This window comes from Theobroma cacao, chromosome 7 (assembly GCF_053813885.1).
Source record: "Theobroma cacao isolate CCN51 chromosome 7, ASM5381388v1, whole genome shotgun sequence".
Classification (NCBI taxonomy): Eukaryota; Viridiplantae; Streptophyta; class Magnoliopsida; order Malvales; family Malvaceae; genus Theobroma; species Theobroma cacao.
In genome coordinates this window covers 31,405,646-31,417,943 of record NC_142645.1, presented here as the reverse complement: position 1 = coordinate 31,417,943, position 12,298 = coordinate 31,405,646, and the positions used below count along the sequence as shown (strand labels likewise).

The window sequence follows — 12,298 nt, the reverse complement described above, 5'->3', positions numbered from 1 at the left end:
CTACTATCCAAGAATTACGTTTAATCATGAAAGCATTCACATTTTGATATTTGGATGGAACATTATTAGAATTATTGAAACAAGTGAGACTAGAAATGATACCTACAAGTGCAGAGTTGACCAACGATTGTCAACAATTGGTTCTAGAAGTACAATAAGAGTTGGATCTACAACATAATAAACCTTCAAGGCTGTGAGCAAAAACACCATCTTATCTCTCCAACGGGTGAAATTGGTTCCATCAAATCAGTTAAGTTTGATGAATTCTTGATTCATGAGTTGAAATCTTCAATTTGAATTAGACTCTAGTGAGAACAACTCTTTAAAATTGTTAGAAAATTAGTAGAAGAAGAAAGGAGAAAAAACTAAGCTTGAGGTGTACTGTAACACACTTTTTTTTAAAGTTTATTGCTTACTATTGGGATTTGAAGGACTTTCCAAGATATAATAAGCCTTTTTTGCAAAATGCTTTGAATGAATTCTGACTTGAAAGTACGTTCTTTTTATATACAGTGAGATGTTGTATCTCTTATCTTTCAACAGATGTGTTTTTTACAGATATGTCTATTGTATTTCAACAAATATATCTACAACTTTCAATTGTTGTATTTATTGTAACTATTTATCTTTTTTTTTAAGAATTATATTTATTCTTAAACAGTCACACCTGAATAATTATTTTCTAATAAATATTACAAACTATCCAACAGTTTTTGGGTGATTTTACTGCAATATATTTCATGTTCTGGGTTTGCGATGTATGCTTCAGGTGTTTCCTTCCTGTTAAGGATGTTTCTAGGCTATGGCCTTGTCTTCTTAACCCAGATTCTCCTCAAAGAAAATCTTGACTTGCTTTGTTTGAAGCATATAGGGTATTTTGGAGGTGTCTAGTGGGTTAATCAAGCTTTTATGGCCCTCTAGAAAGGAAGTATGAATGACTCTGCTATTCCTGATCAGTTTGAGGACTTTGGTGCACTGTTATTTTAATGCATATTTGAGATGGTAACCGGGCTGACATGCTAAGGACCTGAATGCTTGGATGAGAACAGGAACTGGACTTGGCTGTTACTGATATTTGATTTTGTCCGAACCAAATGTTGTCTCTTTGCATAGTTATTTTGAGTGGATTGGTCTGCGAATGTTTTTGAAAAAAAGACACAGTCCTGGGCATTTCGGGATAGGCTGTGATCTGCTTTTTAGTTACCGCATAGATTTTCTGAATTGTACTCTGCTGTAATAAGGCTTCTACTCCCAAATTGAACAAAGCCCTGTCGCAGCACTTCGGATCTGTGTTTCTTTTATTGACGTCAATTTTAGGATGATTTCCTCCATTCTCATTTAGGTTTCATATTTCTTTGAATAATATTGCACTATTCATCCCACAGTGTCTCTTCCTCCCAAATTCCAGTTCCCACTTTTCCATGTTCTTTTGCCCTTGACGTATTCTCTTTTTCTCTCTACGTTGTCAACCAATCAATAGATTGCTTCATTAAATAGGAGTCTATAGCTCATCTAAAGAAGATATTTATAAAGTTTCGCAAGCAAGTACATTAAACCTATTTTTTAAAATTATTATGCATCAAAAATGACCATTTTAATTATCAATCGTCGTGTTTTATATAATAATATCATTATCCTAATTAATTTTAAAAAATACTTTAAAACTATATTAATTATATATATATATATATTTATATATATATATATATGTGTAGTTTTAAATTTAGAAGAAAAGCAGTAGGATGAACTAATTAGAGATTGAAATTTAATACACTCTTTCCAATCTTTTTCCTAGACTTGACAATTCGGATTTTCGTATTTTAAACGTGTCAGACATGATTAGATACAAAATACATTAAATTTAAACGTGAACATGATACGAATAATATTTATATCTTAAATCTGAAACATGTACACGCATATATTTAATAATTGTATAGCATGACACGACATGATTAATACGCTTATTAAATATGTTAATATATGATTTGATATGATTAATAACACGATTAACACATTTAACATTTAAATAAAACATATTTACAATTAAATATAATTTTATTATTTAAATTTAAAATCAATAATTATAAAAACAATTATAACAAAACAAAATAATAATAATATTAAATATAATAAAATTTAATATAAATAACATTCATAAAATTCATTATCAAGCAATATGATAAAATCCCTCATTAACATCTAACTTTAAAATACTAATAATATCTAAAATCATTCATAATTTCATTGAAAATTAAATACATATTATTAACCACATCATCAACCATGAACAATTCCAAACACCCAAACTAAAATATTTAAATAAAGTTCAAATAGTCTTTAATTATTAATTTTTAACAAGTTGATAAACGTGTCAAGTATACACGTTTAAACACAATAACAAGTTTAAAAATGATTAACATGATTAATTAAACGTGTTACTAGTGTTTGACACGTTTAAGACACGACGATTAGATACGAAACATGTTAAGACTAAATCCAAACCTGTTTAACTTGTATCTTTTTATGCCGTATCCAAAATTACCAAATTTATTTTTTCCTAATACACGTAAATCGTGTACTGAAATTTAGGTTACTTAATGAAATGTAAAAACTTCCAATTTTAATAACTCCACCATTGGTCGCTTTCCATATCAAATAAACGTCTCAACTTATCCGTTGATAGTTCTCTTGAAGACTATGGGGTGGGAACCTTTAACAGGTAATCATCTGTTCCTCCACGCTGACTATTGCTTGTTATCCCTTGCTATTAATTCACTGTAAGAAAATGGAGGAAAATTTGGTCAATGTTTTGTTCTAATTTTTGTTTATATTTGAAGCAAAACCATGATAGAAAGCCAACCGTAGCAACTGAGAGAGCTGAGCGGCCTTAGCGAAATCGCCTTCTTCTCGTGCCTTGAGTATATGAAACAGGAGAGCCAGACGAAGACGTGTAAGCGCACTTTGCTGGATGATGAGTTCAGTTTCTTTCTTTAGCACTTGACATTCCATTTCAATTGCCTTAAATTTCTCTCGAACCTGTGATTGTCCTTCTTTGATGCTTTTTTGCTCCTTGCCAATCTCTTCAATATCTGCCTTTAATCGTCTGTATTTGACTTTCAAATCTTTTGTCCCATTTTTCTTCTAGCCATTGAACAATTACAACGGAATTCATTATTACAAGTTTCGTCAAACTTTAACATGCGAGTTTCAACCAACAGCAATACAAAAATGAGCATTTTATCCTGCATACCTTATGCTTATATAGTTTATTGAAGCGACTCTTCCTAAGCACCATCCTGGCAACACGACGACGCATTGAGAAAATCCTCAACCTCATCTCCTTCGAAGGTAGCTGCAAAAACAATGAAGCAGAGCCAGCATTTATAATATAGAACAGTTTCCTTGTCCATTCAGCTGCCCTGCCGAGTTACTTTACTTTGCGCAAGTTTTCCGCAAGCAAACGAACGTAATCGCGCGATAACGTTCATGCTTTAACGTTTTTTTAACTTTTATTGGCCTTATGAAATTTCCTCCTTTTGTGTTTATAGCCGCATTAATTACTTTGAAATTGTATGTTGTCTATCCTTAGAGCTTGTAACCTAGCAAGCCTTTTTTTCTTTGTAACCTGTAGTCAGAGTCAGAAAAAGCTAGCTATGTCCACATGCAAGGCATGTAATTGTTGTATAGCTGCATATTGAAATTGCATGGAAGTCGTGCTTGGCGTTCGTCCATATTGTATGAATGAATAATTTTTTCTTTTTGCCTGTGAATGAATAATTTCAGAGCGAAAATTCTTCTGATTCTTGGATGAGTTTGTACCCCTCAGTCGTATACTGTTCAAACAAAGGGGAGCTTTGGTTTATTGTTTTGGACCAGTTCATAGATCAATTATTTCTGCTGAAATGATGGAATCAGTGCTTGCTCTGTTGTGTAACATCAACCTGGTTTAGGCATTTGCTGTGCTTTTGTCTCTATACCTAAGCTATCATAAAATATGAAGAGAGATTCTCGATGACACCCTTCTTTTAGTTTTAAGTTGTCTGCTAAAGCTCTGTGCCTGAAACATTGCATGATGGAACGAACTATTGAGAAACTCACAAGCAGCAAATTATAAATTGATTTAATTCTTGATATGTCTCTCAAAGTAACTCAATCTAGTTTTTCAAACTGCCAATACCCATTACATTAGTCTTTTAATAATTGAAATGCACTGCTGGAGTATTGCATTCGGGGTCTAAGAAAAATATGTGAAGAACAGATGACACATAAGTGATGATATGCCTCAGAATATTGAGAAATGTCAAAGTTGCAAGATTCCTGCAATCATGTTTGGTAATTAGCTCTACCCAGGTGGAGGCCAAAGTGCAGTCAGCATGTGTGTACCTTAAGACATTACCATAAAACAATTGTTGCCAATAAATTAATTTGGCAAAATAAACGTTGGTTATCAATAAATGTTTGTGCTGTGATTTGGTTTGTACCTTGCAGCTAAAAATTCATGGCTGCTGGTTTTCTTGCAGAGTCATAAGTATAAAATGTGTTTTTTTTTTTTTTTTCAAAAGGTATTCGATTATCTTTGGTTGGTGGAGCTTTCAATAGATAAGTTGGGAAGTGTAAGACGGAATCTTCCATGGAACAATTTAAGACCTTATTACAATCAGTATTTTTTATCTTATTTTGTATTAGTTTTGTAATCAAATTTAAAAATTGTGATGCACCCTAGTATTTAGTTTATTGGTTGATATATGATCCTTTTGCTTAAAGAGTAGAATTCAAATCCTCTTTTTCCAATTAAAAAAGAAATTAAAGATTGTGATTACACATAATTCCAATCACAATACTCAAGAGATGCTCTTAGAAGTCTCATGTTCACATCGCGGGATTAAGGTTGAGCAAAATTCAGTCAAAATCAAATTAATCGATAAATTCTAAATCGGTTAAATTTACGTGTATGCACTCACACAGATTTTTAATACGTATACACATGAATGAAGAGTCAAATTTAATCATCAAGAGTGACTTTCTTACATATTTTAACTCACATATTTTTTCTATACTTATATATGAATAAATGACTTAGATTTAATCCTCAAAATATAGAAAAAAAATACGCTTCATTTGGCCATTAATATTATTGAATATTTATATAAATATAATCATACAAAAATTAATGTAAAACTCATGCAAAATATAATGAAAACTATTAGTATAACTTATTATATTAACTTATTTTTTATTAAGTTATTAATATATTATACTATATAGTATATTTATTAATATACAATAAATAGTCTATACTATATAGACTATAGACTACAGTAACTTATTTTTTTATAAATTATTAATAAACTATAGTAACATAGTATAACTTATATCAATAACTAACTATAATATAATATATAACAATACATTATATATATTATAAAGTAACCTTATTAATATACTAATTAGTCAATAACAATTTACCATTATATATAACAATACACTATTATATAGTGTATATATATGTATGACTCCTTAGTATACTTATACACTATATAAGTATAAGTTAACTATATATAGTGTACTTGTTAATCCTCTAATTAGTCAATATATAGTATAACAAGTATATTAAATAGTATACTTATTAATATATACTAATTAGACAAAAACTATATATTAACAATATACTATATTATTATATTGGGAAATTTATAAATAATAATGTAATATGTAGTAACATAAACTATATTATTAGTATAATATTAAATAAATTAAAAAAAAACTAAAAAGAATCAATTAATTTAAAGTGAATTAAAGTCTTAAATCGGTTTAATTTGATTAATTTTTGAAAAGAAGTCAGTTAAATTGTTTAATAATATTTTTTGATCAAATTAACCGTTTTAACCGAATACTCATTTCTACCCAAAATGCGTGCATGGGGACTCAAGAGATGAGAGGACTACTTCCAGCCAATTATATCACCGAAAATTTTCATGTACCAAAAAAGTAAACATTGGAGGATCTTCATGGATGAGCCTAAAAGTAGAAAAGACGATCCTCAAGTTATAAGCGAATGACTTGTCTCTGAGTCATCTCTGTAGGGCCTCTTTTACTAAATTGTGCAGATAATGACACCGACGATCCCCAAAAGTCTAATTACGGGACCAGCAGTCTTTGCCGACTCATAGATGACTCATCGAGCCAATCGCAACAAGCTAGGAATAGATTAGAGATCCACGTAAGGATTGAGTTGAACAATTGCTATATATATATATATATATATAGAATCCCTAAAGTTAAAAGATGTCTGTGATTTATCAAGTTTTCAAAAAGTACAATTGCTATATATTAGGGGTGTCTATTGATTGGGCTCGGTTCGGTTGTTATATCTAACATTTAAGATTGGGTTCGGCTCATCCATTTAAATTTATTTATTATTAAAATAGTTGAAAAATATTTTTATATTAATATTTTAATATTGTAAATACATTTTAAAATTAAAATTATATAAAAATTAATTAGTTTAATAATAAAATAATCTCAAGGATCGGTCTGAGTGTGGAAAATCTTATCTGAAACCTAACCCATGGAGAGGTTTATGTTAGATTCTCTTGTAAATCAAAATGTCGACTTACATTATTTATTTTTGTATTTTATTAAAATCAAACTAAGTAAATTTAGTCTTGATAAAGAGGTAATATTAGAGTTCGTAATATGATTTAATAAAGTGGGATAGACTCCAATGTTATTTGTGAATTTTAAAGTGTAGGCTTGTATAGGAAATCCTGAATCCTATGATGGGTGGGATTAAGAATTCACTATGTAAGGCTAGATCCCTCTCCTATCTACAACAACATAAAGATCTCACCTATTGGAAAGTTACAAAGAAAACAAGAGGAAAATCCTAGTGCACTGAGTATCAATAGTTAATTTGATTAATATTATTTTTACTGTTAAACCATGGATGAAAAATTATGTACGCTTTTGTATTATAAATTCCTGCTATGGTTGATATTGAATTAATATAAATTATTTATACATAAAGTCTAACAATTCGTGTAAGAGTTTGTCATAGTTTGAATATAAAATTCAATTAAACTTTTATATTATGTGCTTTTGCACAAATTTACCATGTTTAAGCCAAGATCTTTATGGGTTCAGAAATTTAATTTTTGGTTATTAAGGTTTTTGTTCTTCTTATTACAAGTATTAAATCGGTATATAGATTGTAACTTGATTTTTCTTGAAGTGAGAGAAATTAAAGTTTAAAGTTTCAGGTTTGGAATTGAAACCCAATTCTTGATTTGATTAAAACCCTTAAAGTTTATGTGTTTAAGTTCGATTTTATCTCTATAAATCACTTGTTACATGTTATTGAGATGAATTACAACTTTTTATTGCCTAAAAATCAGGTATATAGAACAAAATATGTAGAAAAATTAAATATGGGTCATACATGAGTATGAAACCCGAAAATTTACTCTAATTGATCTTGATTTACGATGTTTTGATGAGTTTTATTGCATGGGTATTATAAAACAAAGTCTTAATTGAGGTTTGGAAGGGTCAATTCATCAAAAGCACTTAAAAACTCGAGATTTAGAGAGAAATTCACATGGTAGATCTGAAGGGATCGAATTTGCCCCAATTAGGTCGGATTTGACCTAGCTAGAGGTTGAAAAAGGCATTAGATAGCTAGGCAACAATGCTCATATTTAAATTATTTGAATTAATAAATCATTATTTACCATTTTTATATTATTTTCTTATTTTATGGATCAATCCAATTAAACATAAATTAATTCATATACTATCATAAAATAAACACAAACAAATAGCATGCCCAAGACAATCTTACTTTGATTGGCCCCAAACACAAACCTTATTATTCTTGAACACCAATAGTATGCCTCCACCAACAAGGACCCATTTCTACCTTCTTTGCTTGTTTCTTTCTTTTCTTTCTTCTCTCTAGTTAGGCTTACTTTCTAGGGTGTGCCTCACAGGTTTTCTTTCTTTAAAGAAGACTGCTACTGGCATTCAAACCTATGACCTCCTAGCATAGGGTTTTAGTTCCTTCCAACATGCGTCCTCTTTTCTCACTGCCTTTTCTCTGTTTTCCCATTCTTTTTTTTTCTCTTTTTCTTTTCTCTCTCTACTTTTCCACAAAAACTGCACCATTTTAGTGTCGCTCCCTATATTTCTATAACTGTATAGTAAAATTGTCATGAGGCAAGTCTGATGTTGACATATGTTTAGGACATCCTTAGTATTATTTAATTTGTTGAGGATGCATGTGTGGTTTCTAATTATTTTTTTTTACTGATGAGCTTTTGGGTTTCCAAAATTTTTTTCCTTTGATGACACTGATGAGGGTATTCTCACCCTCCCTTATGTTAAGATTTTTTTTGGTCATTTTTTGATTAATAGAAGGTATTGCAGTCTTAATGGTTTTTGTATGAAAATTATATTTTTTTTTGGTATTTTTGATGTTTTGCAAGATGCTGGGGCTGTTTTAGTCTTTTTATGTTGATTGTCTTCCTTTTCATAAGGATAGTTTTGGATTTCTAAAATGTTTACATAGTTTTTTTGTCTTTTCCAAACCCCATATTTCATAATCTTCTACCCTTTCTAGCCCATTTTTTTCCATTTCTCTTTCTATCTTTCTTCTATTTTTGTTTCTTTCTTCTTTTCGCTTTTCATTGTGCCTTTTTTTTATTTCACTTTCTTTTGTTGTTGTTCTCCTACATTTTTCTTGGTTTTCTTCGCTCTTTATTGTCTCCACGTTCCTCTCTTGCTCTTTTTTTTTTCTTGCTTTAAGAAAAAATCCTGATCCGATTTTTATTCTTTTATTTTTTAGCTATTTCCATTCAAATTTCCTATTGATGCTTTTATTTTTTCTTGATTTGAGCAGGTTCTATTTTTTTTTTTTATATATTTCTAGGTATCTTTATGTGATTTTGTCAAGTTTCATTTTATGGCGGGATATGATCGACCCATGAAACCAGACGAGTTAGCCCGCTAGGCTCAAGCAAGCCTCTTTTCATTCTTCCATTCATAACTTGGCCCATTAACCATAATCGTCATACATAAAGTATACAACATTTACACACGCATGAATCCATAAGCAACTTTACACAATTATAGAACTTCTTAATATAAACCATGAAAGTGAATTCATGTCATATGTTCATCATAGTGCCATAATCTCATACACTATAACATATAACATTCATCAACACCCTCGGGTGTCCATATAAGCTCTTGAGCCACCTTTGCACATTTGTTCATAACATTCATAAAGTAAAATGTTAAACATTGGCTACATCGTCATAAACATGTTCAATGTCCATAAACATGACATAAATAGACACTAACTTGTCAGCAGAACTTAACTCGACCTCTAGGCTACAAGTAGCTACTAGATCACCTACCAAGAAAGAAGAATGGATCATGTCTCCATGACACTGGTTAATCTACAACAAAAATAAATGGGGAAAATAACATGAGAGTCACAAAGACTGCATAAGTGGATATGGGGAAAGGGACAAGCCAAAGGGGAGAGTTTTTCATAACTGTGCATTTATAATCTCATGAATTCATAAATTTTATCAATGTTCATAATACTCATGAAATGTGGCATTTGAATATGTTCTCAATAACATTTAGTTGAAAACAAGCTTGCATAATCTATTAAAAACCATTTGCCTTTGAAAACCCTTGAGAAAACACTTAAAAATCCTTTCCTGTAAGTAATCTATCTGTAGAATTGAAGCATCTATCGATAGATGTCATCCAGAATGCTTCTTATAGCATTCTGCCTAGTATTTATCGATAGATTAGCCTCATCTATCGATAGATCAAGTTAAAACTCCAATTTCCCATGCAAAAATCCTACATTTAACCATTCTCTAAGTCCTTCTATTCCATGGGACCTTAGGCTAGACTTCACTAACCAAGCTTTCATTCCTCATAATCTAACATACATCATAACATCACTAAGCATTCAAATGTAAACATAAGCTCATAACCATAAATTCATATAACTTTTCTAGTAACTTAAAACTCCATATCTTTAAGTGGTCTTCACCCTATCCAAGCAGGTAGTGATTTGATCCTCACTATCTAGGATTCCTAGTGCACTCTTTGAGTGGTAAATCAACCTCGCCCACAATCATTGAGTGGTCCCACCCCACTTAGGCGGATAGTGATCAATCCCCACCATCATCATAAGATTCCTCAAGTATAGGATCGTTCTTATCCATAACTTGCATCATAAAGTAAAATCATCCTCATAAGTCATTCTCATGCTTAGTCTATAATGTATATGAAATTCTCAACACATACATCTCATGGCATGTTGTTGATTTCTAAGACAAGTGCGTGTAAAGTTGACAAGTAATATAATAGAAAGTAAAATTCGTTCCCACGGAGAATTGAATTAATTCCTAATGTTAACTACTAAAATTAACAAACCTTAATCTTATTCAAACATCTTAATTATTTAAAAAACAAATTAAAACTAATAACTAAAACTAATCTAAAATCTATCAACAAAATTACTTTATTAAATTTAAGTGACTACCTGACTTAAGATTGGTTAGGGAAGAATGATGTTATATTTATATGAAAGAGTAGAACAAAGGATGATAGAAGTTAACCTTGAAAATGAAGTTAGATAATGAAATTTTCCTAATACATTATGGAAATTGGAATTCGAAAATGCTTGAGATATACATGATTCAAATGAGTTTGAGTCTTAAGTGACAAATCGATATCGTAATGCAAGAAAGATACAAGGTAATATAGAGGCATGAAAGATGATTAAGGACAAAATGATGACTCTGAGAAATTGTGGTATTGCATATGATGTAATGATCAAGTCAAGATAAATTTTTGAAGCACCAATGGGATTATGAGGCATATACACATTTGTAGAGACTGATATTATGATCAGTTCAAGTGAAAAATGGTTCTTGGTGGTTCAAGATTTAAACTTAAGATATGATGAAAAGATAATACCCCCATTAGTTCTTTGAGATTGATAAATGAAATTTTGAGGTCAAAATTTTTATTTTAAAGGGGGTAGTGCTGTAACACCCGATCCTAAATTATTTGTGATATATCATTCACATGCTTTGGATAGCATGTTTGTATATTGAATTGCCCTGAAAAATAAGTTAAATGACTATATTGCCCCTAATGGTACGATTTAGTCAAATAAGTCTTGAACTAGTTTAAACAGAGAATCGAGGATGAATTTGAGAAAACTAAAACCCATGGGTTGATTTAAAATGAGGATTCAGAGTTTGAGGTCCGATATGGAGTTAATCCGAACTTTAAGTATTCTAGGGGCAAAATGGTAATTTGTCACCTGAGGACGAATATGGAATTTTTTTTTAATCCCATTTGATTAAGATTGATTATATTAAACTTATTGGAGTATAATTTGAGGGTTTGGCAGTGAAAAAGTTTAATTCCGATGATTTCTGGAGTGTAAGGGTAAAATCGTAATTTTTTCATCCACGAACAAATTTTGAGATTTTGAGAGAATTTAGATCACATTTGACAAATTGGAGAATGGTATGAGTATAAGGGATGAAAAATATGTCTATGGGCAATTTTTCAGTTTTTGGGGCAACAATGTAATTTTTGACTTTTATCGGGATAAAAGTGTAATTTCAAAAAAAATTACTCCACCAAGACTTTGGATAAGTCTGAAAATTTTATCTAAGCTATGGATATGTGGGACAAGTGTATGGTGAAAATTTGGAAATAAATGGATGGCTAGAATTTAAGGAATTAATAAAACAAAAAAATGAATAAAATAATATTATATTATTTTAGCCTTTAACAATGTCAAAATTCCAGAATTCTCATCTTCTTCAGCTGTCCAAATCAGGAGAGAAAAAGGGGGAAAAGAAATAAGAACCCTAGCTGAAAAAATTTGGGGAAAATAAAGAGAAATCAAGAAATCAAGCATTAAAAAGGTAAATTTCATTGATTTTTCTTGTGATTTTCACTACCCATGCATTTTTTTCTGATTTCCATGCAAAATTAGAAAGTGGGTATGGACACCCATGCTGGCCAAACCTCCATGGATGAGTTTTGAGCTTGAGTTTTGGCTGATTTTAATTGAATTAAGTGATTTTAATTAGGTTATATTGAAATATAGCAAAAATAAGCTAGAGAAATAATTTTCTCCCATTGAAACCCATTATGTTGAATTTTCTAGGGGAATATTGGCTGCTGATCTTGATGTTTATTTGAGGAATTATGATGAATAATGATGAAGTATGAGCCTAGAAAAATA

General features: G+C 30.5%; 1 protein-coding gene across 1 annotated transcript; it reads right to left on the bottom strand.

Moving 5' to 3' along the window:
* Positions 1–2,405: 2,405 nt before the first annotated feature.
* On the bottom strand, positions 2,406–3,478 carry LOC18507233 (uncharacterized). Its single transcript, XM_018124544.2, has 3 exons — positions 3,254–3,478; positions 2,864–3,144; positions 2,406–2,778 (listed from the first exon to the last, which is right to left on the bottom strand). Exons 1-3 carry the CDS (start codon positions 3,338–3,340, stop codon positions 2,748–2,750), a joined length of 399 nt encoding a protein of 132 aa, XP_017980033.2. The 5' UTR covers positions 3,341–3,478; the 3' UTR covers positions 2,406–2,747.
* Between the last annotated feature and the right edge of the window lie 8,820 nt (positions 3,479–12,298).